The sequence below is a fragment of the Mya arenaria genome, chromosome 8, assembly GCF_026914265.1.
Source record: "Mya arenaria isolate MELC-2E11 chromosome 8, ASM2691426v1".
Taxonomy (NCBI): domain Eukaryota; kingdom Metazoa; phylum Mollusca; class Bivalvia; order Myida; family Myidae; genus Mya; species Mya arenaria.
Window position 1 is genome coordinate 31,121,620 of NC_069129.1, and position 22,061 is coordinate 31,143,680.

General features: G+C 34.4%; 1 protein-coding gene across 2 annotated transcripts; it reads left to right on the forward strand.

The window, feature by feature from the left end:
- Positions 1 to 699: 699 nt before the first annotated feature.
- Positions 700 to 20,870, forward strand: LOC128243337 (RNA cytosine-C(5)-methyltransferase NSUN2-like). Of its 2 annotated transcripts, XR_008262821.1 has the most exons (23): positions 700 to 804; positions 2,927 to 3,007; positions 3,557 to 3,693; positions 4,246 to 4,347; positions 5,156 to 5,261; positions 5,735 to 5,806; positions 6,341 to 6,422; positions 6,861 to 6,985; positions 7,469 to 7,524; positions 7,950 to 8,024; positions 8,713 to 8,843; positions 9,229 to 9,302; positions 12,822 to 12,943; positions 13,123 to 13,211; positions 14,251 to 14,467; positions 14,682 to 14,774; positions 15,093 to 15,225; positions 15,797 to 15,874; positions 16,674 to 16,815; positions 17,058 to 17,100; positions 17,899 to 18,023; positions 19,372 to 20,315; positions 20,364 to 20,870. XR_008262821.1 is itself a non-coding variant. In XM_052961047.1 (22 exons), the coding sequence occupies exons 1-22, from the start codon at positions 775 to 777 to the stop codon at positions 19,407 to 19,409; spliced, it is 2,151 nt and encodes a 716-aa protein (XP_052817007.1). In that variant the 5' UTR covers positions 700 to 774; the 3' UTR covers positions 19,410 to 20,870. The 2 variants fall into 2 exon arrangements, 1 of the variants encoding a protein (XP_052817007.1); XM_052961047.1 differs by having other exon boundaries at positions 19,372 to 20,870.
- Positions 20,871 to 22,061: the final 1,191 nt, after the last annotated feature.

Sequence of the window (22,061 nt, forward strand, 5' to 3'; positions counted from 1 at the left end):
CCACTGTCTAATTTGAACAGTTATCATCTGATCTTCACCAAACTTGCTGAAAATATTTGTTGGTAAAATAAATCGGTCAAGTATGATAATCAGCCAAATGCCCCGAAGCACTTCAGGATTACTGCCCTTGCCATTTAAGCTTTGTCTACCCTCTAACTTGAACAATTCTCATCTGACCTTCACCAAACTTGCTGAAAATGTTTGTAGCTATAAAATCTTTACCAAGAATGTTTGCCGGTATAAATGCTTTGCCAAGTACACACTGATTGTCTCTTGGGTACGATTAAGGATGAATCATGCCATATTTTGCCAAATCATTTGCTTCTTGAAAAGCTTGCTTCTCAAAGGGCCAATGTGACAGTAAGTTGTCTTAGAATCCAAGAAATTATTGATGGGCGTATTTTGTGAGTGTCACTCTTGTTAGAAATGCATTTTAAAAAATAAAGATTAATGTCACAGATCGTAGTAAATTTTAAGTAATAAATGCTGAAACCAAAAAATAATATCACTTGAAACAAAAAGATACCAAATTTATGATTTTCATACTTAATATTTTTTTAAAACTTTGTCTACGAGCCTTTTTGGAGCAGTTTCGAAACATGTTGCTTCATTGTCCCGTCTATTCAACGTAGACTGATTCCCTACGTTACTTTTCCTCACCGCGGGCCGTTATAACTGATGATAATTGTGTCTTTGGGTGTAGGTTTGTATTGACCTACTTTCTTGCCGGCGTGCATCAATTTCTGTTAAACCAGAAAAAAATCTGTCCCAAAAATGCCGTTTAATAAAGCGGGGAGAAAGCGGGTATAATTGTCTCATTTTGTTAAAAAAAATATTTGACTTTATGAACATATTTTTTAACTGACTCATTGCAAAGCGTGAAATTTTGTCATGAACAACTGTCAAAAAACAAAGTTCACTCTGCATTTATAAACAGAAACTGCACTCATTCTTCAGCATATTTAAGTGAACGTATAATTGAAATACACTGTAGCCAAAGTTTCGTCAAAAACGATGTTGCTTATTAATTTCACTACTGTAAAGTAAAATTAAAAGCAGTTAGAATATTGGTTTGATCTCGGTAAATTATTAAAAAAACAACAACAAAATTTTGGACCAAGAATGTGGGGTTAACTCAGTGTTTTTTTCTGCCTGATTTGCGGCCCGATAAGGGGCCCCTCTCTTATATTTTTTTAGTCCTGGTAAAGATATTCCAAAATAATGTTATTTTTTATGAGCATTGACCTCTGAACATTAAGCTATGATATTTTAGCAATGAAGTGCCATTCATGAATAGGGGTCACGGACACTACGGACCATGGACATTACGGACCAGACATTACGGACCAGATTTAGGGACATTACGGACCAGATTTAGGGACATTACGGACCATCTTCAAAAACTTACGGACCATGATTTATAATGTTTTTAAACATTTTTTTTTAATTTATTCACTCATTGGTCTTAAATTTGTTAATAAATACTTTAATATAATTGCTCAGTATGACAATTATCTTTAATGTAACTGAAAAATCCCATGAAATTCCAATGTTAAACATCAATGTATTTTTAATAAAATATTATAATAATGTGAATAATAACGAACGAAATATGTGTTTATCTTATAATTGTTAATGTGAATATTAATGTTTTCATATGTGATCGATTGGTTTCTGAAATAAACTTTCGATCGTCATATTTGTTTGTTTTCCGTTTCATCTGTTTTAATTGAAAGGTTCAGTGAAAGTGCGCAGTCACAATGGGTTTTCACACATTTATGATTGCCTATTAAAGGTTGTCAGTATCATGTTTGTTTCTTTTGTAATATACCGCAGATAATTACGGGTACAATAATAACTAATAAACACTAATAAAGGCAACAGAAATTGCCAGTTTTAAACATCAGTTTGCAAGAATTGCAACAAACACTGATATGTTCTTATATGTGCTCGATATATTTTGGGAAATAAACTGTTTTGGATAATATTTCTGCTCGATTTAGTTTGGGAAATAAACTGTTTTGGAAAATATTTCTTCTGTTGCTTTTAACTGATTTTACTGCCAATCTTTCAAATTTTGTTCATTATTTTTCAAATAATTGTTATAAATACATAGGTCTTTAACACCTTTTGGAATTTCACAAGATTTTATATTGAACCATTGATCTATTTGAACTTCACGGGATTTTTCACAGTAATATATGGAAGATATAACGTCATACTGAGCACTCATATTCAAGTATTTATTAACAAATTAAAAACTAATGAGTGAATAATTTAAAAAAGAAATATGTTTAAATCATGGTCCGTAAGATTCCGAACATGGTCCGTAATGTCCCTAAATCTGGTCCGTAGTGTCCCTAAATCTGGTCCGTAATGTCCATGGTCCGTAGTGTCCGTAATTCCATGAATAGTACCATAGGTTTGTTCAATAAAAGGTCTGTAAACAAGTTGAACATAATATAAATCATGTAAGTATTATTACCCTCTTTGCCTAAACTAAGCTATATTTCTCCTATCAAACGGCCCACGCCACCATTCCAATAAAAGTAGAAAAAAACTCCCCTTTTGACCAAAAACCTAATCCAGGGCTCTATTAAAGACTTGTCCAAACCCTTTTTCATGAACTTACTGATGAATGCATTCCCACCATTGGTCTTGTTATTTACTCCCAGGGCTTTTGCTAATATTGACCACAGTGTTTTCAGGTTTACCTATACTGTACATATTTAGTATGGTGTTAAAGATAAAGACCTGTTTATTGTGAAGCACCCTCTGGAATGATACAAATTATTAATTCAAATAAAATAATCTTATGATTCTAGATCTTGTCAATCCCTCTTTTGAGAATCATTTTCAAGCAGCATTTTTTCTCATTTTCCAAATTTATTGCATATCTTTTAAAATCATAAATTTCTTTATCCAGTCCAATGCACCAGAAGAAGGAGACCATATCACTCTGGAAAATGCTGAGCAACACATGTCACAGTTCATCAGTTATTACAAGGTATGAAATCACACTAGTATTGTAACATTACTTTCCACGTGTTAGATACTCTTTCTGTTTCCTGCCGCGGATTGTCGCTATCATGGCCAACACAATTAAGTAATCGACTATCCCCTTCCACAGAATTTGGATTTTAGGCCCTCAGAGTCGACCAAGCATTGTTAACGCAGCATTTCTTGGAGGAGTTAGCTTTGCGAAACTTAGCGGCCACAATAATTGGATTTAACACTAAGAGTGATCTTGGATATTGGGTCTCATTTGTTGAGTGCGCTGTATATTTTTATGTAATTAATTCATGACTGTTTCTAAATTTTTGGAAAATATTTACACCTATATTTAGAAAGTAATCACTAAAAATGTTTACATTGGGAATGAGAATTCCAAGAGTAAACTGTGGAACTGAAAATTGTGCATAGTTTTAAAGAGATTTGATATAACGAATGAATCTGAATCATGGGATGCTTTAAAAAAAAAGGACTGCTACTGTATAATTTGTATTTTTTTGTTAATTTTATCATTTTATTGTAAATCATTATGAAATATGTTTAGGGAATTGGAATCATACCAGAAGAAGAATGGAAGCCATTTATGGAGTCGTTGTTCGAGCCAGTGCCTGTGACCTTTCGTATTGGTGAAAGAAGTCGACGGTGTATTAATCCATATGATGCAAGGCCGAATACTGTCAGGTATGGTTTTTATTCAATGAAAGGTGTCCAATAAATTCCTGTACCATGTTAACATGTTAACTCAAAGCTTTTATTGATAAAGTTTTTAGTGGTTAGTACTATTTTTTTAATTGGATTAAAAAAATGTTGAATATTCATCTGAATTTCATATATCTGTTTGTACTAGCTATAATATTCCTGCTAAGTATCAATACCAAAGCAACATATAAGCTGTCTATGCTGCTCTTTATAAACAAATTATAAAATAAGTTTGTGTCAGTCTAATGTTCAGTCTAATAGATAACTTTTTTTATTTCAAAGTCATACTGAGTATGATAGTACACATATATTGTTGTGCATTGAATTTGTCAGGAGTCAGTTTTGTTCAGTATTTCATTTTGTGTCATAGCAGTGTTGGTTTTAATATGATTGTCTGTTGGACTCAGAGTGTGTAATAAGTACACGTCTGTTTCAAATTCTGTTATATTTTGCCCACTGAAGTGGCCATTTATACTAGTTTTCTTAATCGAAGGATTCTTAATGTGGGAGTAATAAGTGTGTCTGGTTTTTCAGTGAGGCTGAGGTGTTGCGTGACTTTCTGAAGAAGGAGGTGATCCCAAAAATCTCTAACGTTGAGATTGACAGCGAGAAGTTCAGGATGACTGCCCTCCCCTGGTATAATATATACACAATTTTTCGTGATTGAATGAGGTTGTGAATTCACAACCTAGCAAATGTTAATGCACTGCAGCCAATTCATGAACTGGTGATGAATTCTTTGGTTTAGTTAAAGTAGGTTGAAATGATTATTGATTGGTCATCTAATATTTTCTGTTGACCAATCGAATCATTTTAAAGTACAAACTATCCTTAAGACACATACTAAATGATTATATAATTGTCGGCTGCTGATTTTGAATGATGAAATCATGACATCACAAAATTAGCCAAAGTCATGAAAAGAACACAAAAACCAAAAGATATCATGAAATTAAACCGATCTACTGTAACAGTACTTTTTGGAATGGTACTTTAAACGTGCCTGTTTTACATTGTTCATGGTTTGTAGGGCAATATTAGTTATAAGAAATTTAAGCCTAATTTTTAGTGTTCTTTTCGTATGTAGGAGAAGGTAAATGAACAATTAAGAGGTAAATTTGCAAGAAATCATGCAGTGTTATGGTATTAATGGTGTTTAAACCTATTTTCCTTTATTAATGAGTTACATTTATACATTTGTATTCCAGGGCTGTCTTTCTAAAAAATCTTAGGGCCGATACAAGGCCCCATTTCCCAAGCCGTGGAATGTATTTCTTTTCATGAATTTTGGTGAAAAATCCGCTCCATATTTAAATATTTTTTTTTTTTTAAATAATGCTTGCAGGTCAAATGTAAATAAAATAAAATCATTTATGATTGACACTACATTGTGTACAGAAAGACAGCGCTGTTAAAACAGTTTTAACTGACAACTTATATACAGGTATGCAAAGGAGATGGCATGGAAGACGAATATCAACATGAACCAGTTCATCACCTGTAAAGAGCTCCAGCCACTCAGGGACTTTGTATTTGCTGAGGAGAAACTGGTACTAATTATTGTAGTTTTATAGATATTGAAGAGATTTATACAAAAATGGTTTATTTTAACTTGAAAGAAAAGGTCAACTTTCACGGTAAGTACTGTTGATTTGAAAAAATAATGAGGCTTTTTTCTGGCTGTTTTAAAGGCGTTTTTGGCAACTTTTCGCATAACCAAAAATAATACATTTTTCCTGATTTGAATGCAAAAATCTCCAATGAATCTTTGACAAATATTAGGTTTTATTTCGTCAAACATCGCCTAAAGGCATTGAACATATAGTATTTATTGATTATTGTTAGATTTGAGTCTCTTAAAAACATCAACACATGGAAATTTCCCAATTTGACTGGTATGGATCATCTACCCAAAATAGTTTCTTCAATGAAGATTGTATTGAAATTTGAAGATTTTAACACTAAACAGTTAAAATGTTTAAGCATGAACTATGTGTAAAACCATGATCATGTTGTGTTTCAGCTGACAGTGTTTAAACAGGACATCACCAGTATGATCCCGGTTTGTTTGGTGGACATCTTGCCGGAACACAGGGTAAGTGGACACCTTGCCGTAACACAGGGTAAGTGAACACCTTGCCGTAACACAGGGTAACTTAGCCGTCATTTTTAAAAAAATCTATTTTTCAAAGAAATGATTTTGTCCGCGTTTAAACATTCACTTTGTTTGTGTCTGGAAGAGTGTTGTGCGAGGTTATGCGCACATATGAAGCAAGGCACATAACTCTGGCTAACATAAGTTATGCATATTGTATGACTGACAAGATCAGACTAACATTTGTTCTGTGGCTCTCTTGTTTTGTTAAGATCAGTTGTTAAATTGCCCATTATTGCAACTTTTTAAATTGTCATTACCATTATTATTTAAACAAGTAAAACTTTGTGAGGGGGGGACCTGGTACTGTGCCCCTAAAATCATCCTTGTCAACTTTTAATTTTGATATGGTGTGGATGGAAAATAAATGCATTAAAGTTATTAAATTTAAGTATCGCATATTCATGTACATTGTAAAATTTGACTTCACATTATACAGATACGGTATTAAATAAATTGATTTCATTATTCTAGATCCTGGAAATGCGTGCAGCAACAGGCTTTATGACTGCTATGCTGGTGGAGAAACTCCTGTCAAATCCCAAGAAAATGCCTGGTAAGAAGAGTTTTAGCTCAACTGTTTTAAAAAAGAATAGAGCTTTTGTTGTTGATGTTTGCTTTGTTGTGGCCATGACTCATAAAGCATTGAAATGAAACTTTGTATACATGTTGCCAGAGATGATAAGCACATTAAGGCCAAAACCTCCTATAATACTTAGAAATTGTGCTGCAATATGTTCACTTAGTTCAAATAAAAAACCCTAAATGTTTCTGATTAACTTTGTTTTGGTGTTCCAGTGTTAGCAGCATACAAGGTGTAAAGTACTTGTACATATGAATTTAGTGTTATTTTTCAGAAAATAACAAATGACTGCTATGTTAAAATTTTCAAGTGAAGATCTTCACAAGCCACCTTCGTACAAACACATACTGTTATTAAAAATCTGTCATTAAAAGCCAGTTAAATCTATTGTATCCATACGTTGTTTTACAGAGGGTTTTCTGGTAGCCAATGAGAAGGATACTAGCAAGCTCGAGTACCGCTGGTGTCAGGGATCCAATGTTGTGTTCACCCATCAAGACCTTGACAAATATCCAGACCTTTATCTTACGCCAGAGGTAACAATTATGTCAAGCTCAAGTTTGAAAGATAAGGCCAAAGAAGTAAATACTTTTGGTTTGGGTTTCCCAAACCTTCCGATGAAAGGTGCCGACCCTACTGCTATTGCAGTCTGTTATAGAAGAAATTTAAAAAAAATGGAAGTGAGTGTTTCAATATAAAGTTTAAAACCCAGAGCTTGTTCTGCTTATTTTGGGAAGAAGACTAGACATTTTGGAAAAACTAGCGTCACGTTATATGACGAAATTGGGAAATTTTACAGATAAAAGAACAAGCATTTCAGTATCCTGCAAATAAGGAAATTATTAAATATTTAGCTTTCAAAAGACCTGAAAGACCCATTCCACATAACCTGTGAGACGGCCCTGATTATACATGTAACACGAGTGTGTCGCTATAAAGGCATTGTTAATGAATAGGAGGTTTAAAAAACAACCTTGCCTTTTTATTTTGCTTGTATAAATATGTTTCATGTCTTTCAGCATGATCCAGACAGCAGGGTGTTATATCATAGGGTCTTCCTTTGTGGAACAGCTTCGTAAGTCTGAGGGGTGTGAAAAGATTTTGTGGTAATGGTTCCATTTGGGGTGGCGGGGGGGTGTGAGGAGGTCATAACTATGTTTTGATATGCCATAAACATCCAAGCAAAGCCTTTTCATGCAAGTTTGATTAAGAGTTAATAGTTTGGGGCAAAAAAAAGAGTTTAATTAAGGTTATAATAGATTAAAAAAATATGTCATACAGAATTTTGACCAATGTTTATTAACATTTCATTTAAAAAGTCTTTGTTGTTGTTGTTTACACTTAAAAATTCAGGTCAAGTTTTGTATCCGTCAGGGTGATTATTATTTTTATTTTTTTCGGAAAATGTGCTTATCTTGTGGATGTTCCTTCGTTGTCAGAATATCTTGCAGATATACATAGGGTGACGAAAATGTTTAGAGTTGACTTGACTTGTTTCAGCAATGATGGTTTGGTGAGGGTTAATAAGAAAGCCAGAGGTACCTGGGAGGTCAACCAGGGTGTGAAACATCATGGGTAAGTTGTAGTTTTTGTAATGAAAAGTTACTTTAAAAATATGTCTAATTGTTGTTGTTGTGGTTGGGGGGGGAGGGGGGTAACTAAAAAATACTTGGAATTTATTTTGATAGTGTAGGTGGTCTTGTGGACATGTGCATCATTGGTATGCATGTTTTCTTTAAATATAGCCATAACTTAATAACTTTTTGCAACATGGTAGACATTTCTTGGCTTTAATAGCTGTCGAGTTATTCCACTTGATTGATTGCAAAAAGGAACTGCAGAAAGGTGATTGGGTTTGTTCTGAGCGGCTTTCGTTTCTGTTTTTTTTAAGAGAATAAATATCTGAATGTGATGACTATTTTTTCAATCCATATATATTGTGGGAAAATGTAGAACTGTAGTATGTTGTACATCGTTTGACCATGAGTATATGTTAAAGACTTGTAACTATAGATGAACGTTTTGGAGTAATTTATGATATCATTACACGCACATTCAGAAAAGGAAACATAAAATTATATTACTGTTTTCAAGCACCATATCTTGGAAGAGATCTGATTTGGCGAGTCAGGTTTTTCATGGCTTTGAGTTATTGATAAAAAAGACAACTGCTTAAAATAAGTTGCATAAAGAATATTTAATTGCTTGAGGAAAAATTACATGTTTAATATCTCAATGAAGTCTACTTTTTGCCCATATACAGTGAGCTTAAGAGACAGATACGCCGCGGCTTGGAGCTGCTTGAGTTGAACGGACAACTGGTGTATATAACGCGATCAATGAACCCAGTGGAGAATGAGGCCGTGGTGGCCGCCATACTGAATGAAGCCCCAGGTTTGGTTGTTTTACATGTGGAATAATTTCAATAGCATCATTTTTTTGCTGGGGTGTTATGTATATTTTTGTTAAGCTTTTTTAATGATTGTTCAATATTTTAATTTTGTCATCTGTGAAAACATGCAACTTTAAACAGAGCATCCTGGGTAGGGTTACTGGCAAGGGTGTATGTGAGTTTGTTTGGTGGTAACTAAGTTTGACAAGCAGGGTTTTCCTCCGGGCACTCCAATTCCCCCCACAACACAAGACCCCCTATTATAACAGACCCCCAGTTATTTTTAGGATTGACATTTATCACCCATTAGAACCCATGAATAAAAGAATCTTAAAAGTTTAGATAATCTCCATGATGTGAAGTAAGTTTCTCGCTTTTTATTTTCAGGGTTATTGCAGTTGGTTGATGTGAGCCACAAGGTGTCAGAGTTCCATATGCGCCCGGGCATGACCTCTTGGAAGGTAGGAAAAAATGTGTCTTGTACTTCTGTTAATAATGATGATACCACTACAATGCAGCTGCTTGGACAAACAAACTTAGCAGGGATTTCCTTGACACAAATACCTAGAATCTTGGACACTATTTTCTGGCTAGGGTCCCTCATTTTCCAACTTACTGGGCATCTCTTGGACCCCCAAAAGGAAATTTACTTGAATACAAAATGATACGTTGGGATCCTATCAAATTACCAGAGACGCCCAGTTTGTCAACCATAAGGTTCCCAAGACCCCCTGTTGTAAATTCCTTGGAAAAGCCAGGCTACTGCTTCGAGACTATATGAACATAGTCAAGCCTTGATCACTCAAAGTCTTACATTCAATGATTGTATGAGCTCTTTGCAAAAATGCAGTTATTGTCTCAAAGGACGAGTCAGATTGAGTATAATTGAAAAATGCCCACAAGCCCATCTCTTTGTTTTGGCTTTATGTCTATTTCATTCATTTGATGATTACAATGGCATCACTTTCAACATTTTCTGCTCTTTTATAAATTCTGTGGCCCTGAGATCGATGTTACGGAACTAGTGAATACTTAGTTTACTTAAGAAACAGAATTGTGTTGCATTGATTGTCAAATATTGGCAAATGCAAAATATTTCAGTTGCCCTCATTGGCTGATGGGTATTGTATGGTTTGAAGGGAAATTTGAATGAACATTCCCAAATCAAACTGGCCAAGAGTTGTTTCTTGTTTAACAGCTAGTCTACACAGTTACAGAGACCAAGATAAACCACTGTGATAATAACAGATTGTCATCCGTGTGACAGAAACAAGGCATTTGATGAAGAGATTTTGTGAAAAAGTTTTCCCAATGCCAAGACAGCTGAAGAGGAATGTGTAAGAAGTAGGAAGGACAATCAGCTCCATGCCTGGAAAAAAAGTAACACTGATTGCCAGATGGTTAAACTCTATTGTACAGTTACACTTACTGGTAAATAAAGAAATGGATTGTCACGATGGAGATTTGTGCCTATGGGAATGGTTGACCATTTGATGCACATTTGAAATATTTGTTTATCCACAAACAACTTTATAAACAGGTTTACCATTAAACTATGCAAAGTGAGCTTTTCAGTCTGTTAAACAGAGCACATTTGTATTGCCATTTGGCACTGATGACCGGGTCATGGTATGCCGCCCAAACTTAACAGTCAGACTCAACATTTGAAAGATGGGTTTCAAGTGTTTGAAGTCACCAAAACGATTCTGGAGGTCATGCCAACAACTCCCAAGCAAAGACGACATTCCATCGCACCTTGGTGGCAGATTTTTAGGAAGATTTTATTTGTAGTAGGCTTATTTGGTAACAATTTTCTGGAAGTATTGGTCTTTCCATGATTGACTTAGTAGATTAAATGAATTAACCAGTGTCAATCTAAGACTTGACTCAAGAAATGTTACAATTTACCCAGGATTTAATGTAATCATCATATGTTTATCCAGTTACAAGTCCCCTGTGTCGTTACTGGAGTAAATGTTTATATTGGTTATGAAGATTTTGTGGAATTGTTGTGATTAATTACTATAAAATGTACTTGAACATATGTAAATACGAATTTTTGTTATAACTACACATATTTAGTGAACTTTCATGTTACTGCCAAAAAGTAACTTCTTTAAACTTTGTTTAAGTTAATCATGTATATTGTTCATCACATTGAAATATTGTACATGTATGTTAACTGTTTATTTATTTTTCTAGCATCGGCAGCTCATAGCATTACAGCTAGCTGTGTAAACAGAGGTAGAAGATTCATTTAAATTTTTGTCTTATTCCAACATTTGTTGAAAGAAAAGAAATGTTACCAGAGCTCAAAATTTTTGAAACTTTGTTGTTCTTGGTCCAAAATACTAATATGATGGTTCTGATAAGATGATAACATTGATGTATTATGGACACAAACTTTTGTATATTTCATGATTTTAGGCATCTTTATGGGTGAATATATCGACCATGTCATTCATCTGGCCATTTGTTCAAACTTTGATGAAAGGAAATTATCACATCATGTTAATGGATTGTATTTTCAAACACTGTTAAAATGCCCTTTTTTCAAGTTTCTACTTAAGATATGAATATAACCCTTTTTCATCACAGTCATACCCTTCAATAAAAGCCAATTATACCCTCAATGTTTTTGAAATTGAATAAAACACATTCTTGTGTGCACAGTGGGTCAGAATTAGGCTCAGGGAGAGCAACATTTGATAAGCTTGTAGCGAGATTAATATTTTACCTTCTGTACCCTGTGCGTAGGAGTGCACAATGAATCTCTGTGATTGGCCCTAATTTTGGAAATAAGTAAATCATCAAACATTTAACACCATATGTAAACCAGTTATCATAACTGTTGAAATGCATTTTACATATTGTTTTATGGTCAAAGCAGGCTTTAAATTTTTGAGTCGGCAAAAGATGCTGGTATAATTGTATTACATGCGTTTATTTCAGAAGACATGAGTATGGATATTGACGGCATTGGTTAATGGTAACAACTTTATATTTGTGAAAGACTTGTTGGCATATTTGTCTGTGCCTTCATGTTTCTTTGAATTTCAGTTAAGAAAATGTGTAAAACATGCAAAAGAATCCTTGTATGCAGTTATGGTCAGAAGAAGTTGAGAGAAAGTTTTGGTTAAGCCATGATACCTGCATCTTGAATAATGAATTGTATGTCATGGAGAAGTATGGGAAATCCATGTGCTGGTGAAGTGTTGATGCAAATGTGCTGTTTATTGATGTGATAGAGATCTTGGAAATGGATTTGGTATTGAAGAAACTACCATCATGCAACGGTCATTATGCCACACTCATTCGATTAACAAGGTGACCCACTTGCCCATTTGAAATTTGTTTTCAGGGTTTCAATACATCTAATAAACTATACAGATGTGTGTGTGTTTTTAAAACGAGCTAAAAGTTGGTCAAGGCTAGTACCCATTTGAAAAGTTTATGATTTCAGAATACATCTCCTTGTAATGTAATAGCATTCAAATCCCAAGAATGCTTGAAATCATGGTCCATATCTTTGTGACGCTGAAATAGTGGTATTGCCCACTATGCCTTTAATTAATAGTTTTGTTGAAAACATTGCTTCCAACTGGTATTAAAACATTGATTATAAAATTGTATTTGAATTAAAAAAATATTTGAATTTACTGCACGTAACATGGATATCTTAAGGTATATAATATAAATGTATTCATATATATTGCAGTTTGTTTTTAAAGTACTGGACCTCTAAGCCTTGTAGATTTATTAAATTTCATGAGGTCCTTTTTTCAAGATTTTTTGGATGGGCTGATTTGAAATGTACATCACCATTATTAAAAATTGACAAACATCATTAAATTTATCTTCACTAGTTATTTAATTCTGAACCTGAACAATGGGCAAAAAAACAGCAACAGTGGCAAAAGATAAGCCATCAACATTAATAAACAGCCTTAAATCATGTTCATTTTTTCCTCTCAACACAGGTGAAGAGCCAGAACAACACAATTTACGAGAGTTTTGACTCCGCCCCAGCCTGGATTCAGAAGGAATATGAGGAATCTCTCTTTACCCCGAGCAACGTGGATGCTCTTAACATTGACAGATGGTATGGCTTACTTATTTTTAATTGAATAATTATGTAGTGGTCTTTTACTCTTATATCTGTTGTTATTGGCTTTTAGAAACATTAAGATGATAGTGCTTTGTATATTAATAAGATGCTTATGGCAACAGTTGGCCTACTATATATAACATATTCTCTATTATTAACTCCATTATTTTCAGCATACGTGTGCTGCCCCATGACAATGACACTACAGCATTGTTTGTAGCTGTATTTTCAAAGCTTGGTGACCTTCCTTGGGAGAAACCAGGTGAGAAATAGTTCAGACTTCAAAGGGCTATTCCATTTAAACATATAACCCACGGGGGAAGTCACTGCTAAATGCCATCCCCATACAGAAGCAAATTAACCCTTTTGGGGTACAAATTAGCAAAAAAGACACCCACCCATATACTATAAAAATAGTTGCCTTCCCTGTGGGTTATATGTATTACTGGAATAGCCTTATGGCCTTATATGAGTCTGTGGAAAAAATTGTTTTTTTTTTCGGTGGATTGTGACAAAGCTTATATAATCACTTGTACATTTCCTGGGATGGAACTAGTACTGAAGTCCATTTTGAAAGTCATGAGAATGTTCCCTGGGTGGAGATCAAATGCCCAACCTCTTGGGTGAGAGACGCACAATTATATCACTAGACCACTCTCACCCTGGTGGAGATAGCACCCACAACCTTGTAGTTAAGAGACGGATACCTATAACACTAGACCACTCTTGCCTTGGTGGGGTTCAAACCCACAATCTCTTGTTAAAGAAGAGACAGGTACCTATAACACTAGACTATTCTCACCTGCTGAATGTGCAGTTGTTTTTCCCCTGCCCAAGAGCTCTATTACACGACATTTGTTAAGATGTTTCCTCCTTCAAAAGGGAATATTAAGTTATACTTGTATACATCTTCTTTGAAGTAAACTATTTAACATTTAACAACATGATGTTTTAAACATACTGTGAAAAGGAAAACACCTACAAAGAACACAATTCAGAAATGATAAGATTCGGGATTATCTTGAAGTCAGGACTGAGAGCTTCCTTAATTAGATTGTAGCATATTTGTGAAGTCTTTTCTTTGCTGATCATTTCCAATTAATAGTTATTAGAAGTTGAAACCAACAGGCATGGGTTTGAAAATAAGGTATAAGCACCTTAAACCTGTTTGAGTCCCAAATCCCTTATACTCAGTGTAAATTTTCAGGAATGGAACTTTCGGTCTGTCATCGTTCATGACTGATTTATCTGTTAGCAAAGTTTGGAAAAATGTTCTCAGACATAAATGTTATCTTTTGTAGTTGAAACGAAACCAAAAGTTGAGCAGATGGACACTGACGGAGCCGCTGCTGATACCGAACCACTAAAGATGGAATACAGGACACCTCTGCGATGTGACGTGAATGTTTGCGTAGCTGAGATTGAGTATACGGAGGAAATCACTGATGCGAAACTGAACACAAGTACCGATGTGTACTCCACGACCTTCGATTTGCCAGACATGAACATTTCTCGATCGTAAGCAATCTTCAGATCAAATTTAAAACTTTGGACATGAATGTTGAATAAAAAATCTATCTAACTTACGATTAGAATGATTAATATCTGTGAAGGTATGGAGAAAGTGGAATGGATAAAGAGCTGTTATGGCTTATTGCATGAGTGAATCATGATATCGTTGTTATTTCCATAGATTGAATTTAGAACAATGAGGAAACCCTTTGTTTTCTAGGTGTATCCCACTTTCCCTGCAGAAGATGATTAAGGAAAAGAAGTGTGGCTATCATGAAGTGGCACCTGATAACAAAGACTGGATTAAAATTAGGTAGATATTCTAAAACTCTTATTACATGTATAACGATTGTGATGAAAGTAATATTAACTCAATCTTAGTTACTCTTGATGGCAAGATGTTTCAAGAGAGTTTGGTCTTGCGTTGTTGGGGAACCCGGGGAAGGACCAATTTCTTTATACTGATGGTAAGCTTTCCTGCTTGTCATGTATTCCCCAAAGCTTGAAGTACTTTTGCTGGTCCCTGGGAATTAGAGCTAGCAGGGATCAACTGTATGTTGTATAAATATTACACGTTACATTATAAATACTGTTTAAACCAATAGTTCTAACCAGTTGTAAATTATTCCAGGGACCACTTTGACATCAAGAGGTTTGATGCCACCGCTAATCTTCTTGAGTATAACGGTGGCAAAACTTTCCCCACATATGTGTACTGCAGTCCAAATGTGAAGAAACTGATCCTTTACAACAAACATGCTGTGGTTTGTACAGTTTATAAGGGCTTAATATTAGGTGACAAAAACTCCCTATAGAAATAAGAATATATTAAACATATGATATAATAGTATGAAAGTCGTAATATTTGGAATTTGTTTTGGAGATGTATTGAATGTAAGCATAACTCAAGTATAAACACAGAAGAAAAACAATGATTATGCATTTACATGGTGAGATAAATATTATTGCCATAAACAAAACTTTTTGATTACTACTTATCTAAATTTAAGTATGTGTCTTCTTTTTTTATCTCAAGTGCATCAAATATATATACAGCCTTTTTAACATGTTTGATTTTTCAGATTTTAGCAAACGCTTAAAAAAAGGAGTATGTCTCAATAATTATAGTTACATAGTATGTTAACATACAAGTGACATTCAAATCAAAAGTTAAAAAATAAACCAAATTTGCTATGATTGAAACCAAGACACTACAAGGTATTGTTAAAGCAAGTACCGGCAGTCTTGTATAACAAGAATTCTTGTCATCAGAGAATATCTAAGGCAAAGTGTGACACTTCAAATTAAATACACCCCCGGTACTTTTCTTCACAGGACCATGAGAGCAAGAACGCCGGAGGCATGAGTCTGATGAAAGGATCTTACACCGGCTCCTCTGATCTCTACACGGGGGTGAGTTGTCTGAATGTAGACTTATAATAGAATTGTTTAACACTGGTCTGTATGAATAGAGTAGAAAATAAAGTCTAGGTTTATAGTTTAGTTTTTGCTAATTTATTTAAGCATGATTGTGATAAAAGCTGATAGTTTATAAGATCACTCTCAAGCCTGTTTCCTGGTAGAAACAGTACTGTGTCCGTTTTGAGAGGCAAAGAGAAAGTACCCATGCAGGGGATTTAACCCACAACCTCATGGGTGAGGGGTGGAGAGACACCTTTACCATTAGATAACTCTTAACCTTTCATTTCTAGGTTACAACCTTGTTTCAAAAACTTGTACCTTTGGTCATACATGTAAATGAAAATATTTGTATGTTCTTAATTGGACATAGCTATAAAATATACTATAGTCAATAGCTATGTGTTTTACAACAAAATCACTATTTGTCTACTGGTAGTTCATTTTCTGTTTTCTGCAACATGTTATAACAATGTTATTTTCTTCATACTGTATGATTGTGATAAATCAACAGATTAGTCCAAATTGAAATATTTTAGACAGGGTATACTTTGGTACATGTTCTATAGTCAATAGCTTGAGTGCCAAAATCACCATAGTGTCCCCCCTGGTGCAGGGTGTACCATCACAGCAGAACCATTTATTGAGTTTTTGCATTAATGTGACAAATTTGTTTAAGCTGAAGTTGCAGCAATTTTCAACCTGTAAAAGTGGCCACCTTTCTTAAGCAACTTGACCTTTTCCCAAAGGTGGCCACTTAATAGAGGTTTGACTGTAATTCTGTTTTCTACAGGGTATGACACTGCTAATGCCATATGTGAACAAGCGACTGGTGAGCGTGCCCAAGTCCGACCTGGTCATCTTGCTGCAGAACAAGGATGTCTTGTTTGACATGCTCAGCCCACAAACAATGAATGCCCTGAAGGCTAGAAAAGGTAGGGATTTGTTTTTAGCTCTACTGACCAAAGGCACAGAGCTCTCTGGTCAGAGTTTTTCGATTCAAAATTGAAACACATGATAGATATTAGTCTATTGTTTGACAATGCTCATAAATTATGTCCCATTGTTCTGGCTATAATATTGATATGCATCTTGCCATGGCCAATTAAAAAAAGTTATGATGAAATTATGTTTGATGCATTTAAGATAGTTCAAGTTTGTTCAAATTGCTTTCCAGATGAGCGAGGCAGCATCTATTTCTTCTCTGAGCCTAAGGGAAGGTAAGTTATGTGCTATTTATAGAAAAGACTGAAAATAGAAATCTATTACATGGGAAAGCTTTTTTGTCATATACATGTGTACATTTGTGCATTATAATGTTTTGGAGTTTTACTGTAGTTTTGTTAACAAAAATAAAATATGTTGAATTTCATTCAAAGTCAAATATATGTTTGTGTTCACGAAAGTGTTTGCTGACGACGGATTTTTATTTTGAATTTCTGGGCATTTATATAGATTTATCAGTGAATTAAAAATTCCGTTACGTTCGCATTTTCTGAAAAAGTACTATTAAATGTCATATCATATTCTTTTTAGGCACTTAACAAAGAGGAAAATTGTTGGTTTCACTGTAAGATTGTGAACACCAAAAGTAAATAGTTTAAACACTTATCCGCTATATCATATAATGTCCAGCAACAGGTATTTTCTCATTTGCTAAACTCTGTGATCATATCGCATCCTGAGAAAGTTTTCAGCTACATAATGGTGTAATAGTTCCATATTTAATAACAAATGCATAAAAGCCTCAGGCCCATGAGCATACATAAATGATGCACAAAGTTACATATATGTACACACATCATTCGCTAATCAGTTATATATTATATAGATAAGTACATTATACAAGTTAAAAACAGGTTTCATTTAAAATGTTCATAGTTCAATATTAATCAGCCAAAAACTTAGATGTCTGGTCCTCATACATCAGGAGAAGTTCTTTATCTGCATAAACAAAATAGTCACCTTCATTGATTCGATTCATTCTTCAATTTTTAATAACTTTAACTTTTTCCTAGAAATCCAGACCCACGGTGCGTGATTGTCATTCGTCGTGAGAAGTTCTGTGGCTACATCAGACAGTCATACAGTCGTTTCACCAATGAGGACAGACACTGCCTCAGGCTTTGTGGCATTGTACCAGGTTGGGATGTTTTATCTGTCATAAAAAACAATAAAAGCATATTCTTGTCTTTTTAAAGGTGGGCATGTTCAAAAACGCAACATCTGTCTGTCCGTCTGAATTGGCTTATCTGGGCTTTCAGTTTGTCAAGCAGGGAGAGATTTTAAAATAACTTGGCACATGCGACATGTCCCTTTGTCAAAGGTCAACGTCAGACTTACAGGTTTATCATTATGGAATGCTGCTTATATGTATATAAATAGTAGTTGGTTGTGTCCTGGCTGTAACTTCCTCATGCACATTTTAAAATTACTTTGCACACGTGTCATTTGCAAGACGCAAGTCCTTAACTATGACAGCATCACTCCTCAACACATGATGTCAACCATCATGTGGGGCCGGCATATGGATATAGTTATGCCCCCACAAAGTGGCGGCATATAGGGTTGCCCTTGTCCGTACGTACGTCTGTACGTACGTACGTCCCGAAGATTGTTTCCGATCTAATTCTTGAAAACCGTTTGTCCAATCCTCACCAAACTTTAAACACATGTTTGTGACCATAATATCTTGATCAAGTTCGATAGTCATGGAAATCGCTTTAGTCATTTAGGAGTTACGGCCCTTTTTTGCCAAAAATACTTCAAAAATATATGTTTCCAATCTAATTCTTGAAAAGTATGTGTCCAATCCTCACCAAACTTTACATACATGATTGTGACCATAATATCTTGATCAAGTTCGATAGCCATGGAAATCGCTTTTGTCATTTAGGAGTTACGGCCCTTTATTTGCAAAAAAAGACTTGAAAAATATGTCCCGAAGATTGTTTCCGATCTAATTCTTGAAAACTGTTTGTCCAATCCTCACCAAACTTTTAACACATGTTTGTGACCATAATACCTTGATCAAGTTCGATAGCCATGGAAATCGCTTTAATCATTTAGGAGTTAGGGCCCTTTATTTCCCAACAATACTTAAAAAATATCTTATCCGATCTAATTTTTGAAAAGGATTTGCCCTTGTGCAGATTATCCTGAATAATCATTATGGCTTATTTTCTGTGACAAAAAATCGAAGTGGGGGCATCCGTGTCCTATGGACACATTTCTAGTTTATGATAGCTTTACCTGAATATGGACATATTAGTAAATGCATAATTAACTGAACTATATGGCACTTAAATATAGTTATAATGGCGAAACCAAATCTTATTGCAAAATGCTGAAAAAAATGTCCAATTAGAAAATGGTGTGCATCATGTGATCAATATGTTGGACATCTCACAGAGAAACAGAAATGTTTAGCTGGAAAAACAAATGTTGGCATCAGTCTGCTATACTCATCTTGACATCTGATCTATTTTTAGCTGCGGAGCAGCAGGAGGAAGATATGCAGACAGAGTAGACTTATTCTTCCAACACCATTTGGACAATTTTCAAAGACTTTGTATATACCATGGACCACGTCTTACACACACCACACGGATCACATTGTTGTAGAACAACATAGACTTCCATGGACATTTTGTCATGTTCTTTTGGATCTTATTGCGTATATGTATAATCTTGGGCTATCATATTTCCATTATATGGTGGTTGATGGAATTTAAATCATGTGTTTTTCATTGACGTTCAATGAATTTATGCTCTTGGACCATCGACATTCCATGCTTGGATATCAGTTTTATTAAATTAGACCATAATCAATCCATGCTGGGTAATCAGTTTTAGATGCCATTTTATGATGTTTGACCATCATCGTACCATGATTTGTAATCAGTTAAAGACTCAAATGTATATAATCATTGACCAAGAATCATTTCATTGACATTCACTGTATATAATCTTATCCCCTCATCATAGATGCACCAAACCTGTTAAGGGATTTTGTTTGTGTTTTCTGTGTACATTTCAGTGGCCATAGATGACTGTAGACTTACCTTATTTGTTTTTCTTTCGATGTTTTTGTGAATTTATTAATGATCATGAAACTTAACCTTAATGTTTAATGTAGGCATACTTTGATTTCAAGAGAAAATCAATAAAGCAAGAACTTATTTATTGTCTTGTACTATAACAACAGTTTAATAAAAGCTCTGAATTTAGAAAAACAGAAATCAAGTGTTGATTGTTTTGATTACTATTGTCTTGATGGCATAATTCTGATTTCATTCATTAATCATATCACTTTTCCTTTTATCTTTTATGAGTACAAGTTTGATCAAACAATGATTTCCTACATGTATATACATGTCATTTACTTGAATCTCCCTTTTTAAAACGACTGACTTACATGTATGCTTACATCAAGGTCACAAGTGAATGAAAACATTAAGTACCGGGGACATTGTACATCAAGGTCACAAGTGAATGAAAACATTAAGTACCGGGGACATTGTAGATTTTATAAATACGATTTTTGTTATTAAGAAATCATGTTTTAGTATTGAGATAAGTTGCTTACTGTCGGGGATATTTTCAATCCAATGATTATTTTTTTTAAATGATTAATCACTCTTTGTATTTGTGTTATTGATTAAATGTTTTGAATACACTTTAAACACTGCAAGTGATCATTCTTTCTGTTTGAAACACTAAATCAATTGTTATCAAGATTTATATCTTTTTTCGTGATTTTGTACTTCCTGTGTTATTTTTTTTCAAAACTAATATGTTGTTGATGTTGTATTCTGTTTTTGCTTCATTTTGACTATTCTTTGTGTCTACCATTTTATGAGAATAAAGAGTCAACTTAATAAATGTTTTATTGTGTGTGGACAGAATCATTTCCATCGGTTAAAATAACTCTGCAGGCTTACCTTTATCGTATTATGCTATGCAGACTTAAAATAAATCTTATTTTGGATGTGCTCATGTTTGTGGACCAAAAATTACTTGCCAGGGTTATTCATCTGAAAACTCTTGTTTTATCATTATTTTACCCTTTCATAATGAAATTTCAGAAAAAAAAATACAATTCAAGTTTAACAAAATATTTTGGTTTCAGTGGGTTGCAACTCATGCCTGTAAAGCCAAGAGAAATTGCCTTAACTGCTAGGCCACAAGGCCTTATACATCAGCAGTGCTCCAGCTAGGCCTAAATAGCAGGATGGAGCACCCTGCTGCCCTTTTCCAGCACCCTGCTGCCTTTATACTACACCCCCTGTGCCCTTTTGTTTGACAATTTTCAGAAATGAGTATAAAAAGAGTATACATAATTTTGATACTGAGATAAGGATAACAAACTATTAGTATTGATAGTAGTTACAACACCTACGCAATATGAATTGAACATGGCCCTTGCAAGGGCCCCATTAAGGCTCATTCAATGCACATCAAAAGTGCCCTTTCTGATCTAGCACCCTGCCCTTTAAAATCCTGGCTGGGGCACTGATCAGAGATGGATATTTTGACATTTTAACAATACATTGATAACATCACATGTTAAAGTTAATCAACCAATCACAAAACAACAGATCGCTGAAAGCTGTTACTGTGGCTAATATTTTGACATTTTAACAATGCATTGATAATATCACATGTTAATATTAATCATCCAATCGCAAAACAACAGATCGCTGAAAGCTGTTACTGTGGCTGATATTTTGGCATTTTAACAATGCATTGATAATATCACATGTTAATGTTAATCATCCAATCACAAAACAACAGATCGCTGAAAGCTGTTACTGTGGCTGATATTTTGACATTTTAACAATGCATTGATAATATCACATGTTAATGTTAATCATCCAATCACAAAACAACAGATCGCTGAAAGCTGTTACTGTGGCTAATATTTTGACATTTTAACAATACATTGATAACATCATGTGACGATGTCAATCACACAACAACGGATTGCTGAAAGCCGTTATGAGGCTATTGAAAATTGTGGTCTTCAAGAACAATATTTAAGCAAATATGAATTGCTGAAGTGTTATAGTTGTCAGAATCTTGGTTTTAACACTCCTTGTTATTTGCCACACTTTATATTTTCCTCATACAAAAAGTGCTTCCTTGTGATTCCTGAAGGCGGAACTTTGTCAGGCCTCTG

What these genes read in the sequence shown, in the direction of transcription:
- LOC128243337 (XM_052961047.1), top strand. Translation starts at nt 775, where the DNA reads ATGCCGTTTAATAAAGCGGGGAGAAAGCGG. An exon ending in AAATCCCAAGAAAATGCCTG is followed by an intron (nt 6,423 to 6,860) that starts GTAAGAAGAGTT and finishes GTTGTTTTACAG; the next exon opens with AGGGTTTTCTGGTAGCCAAT. An exon ending in CCTTCCTTGGGAGAAACCAG is followed by an intron (nt 13,212 to 14,250) that starts GTGAGAAATAGT and finishes TATCTTTTGTAG; the next exon opens with TTGAAACGAAACCAAAAGTT.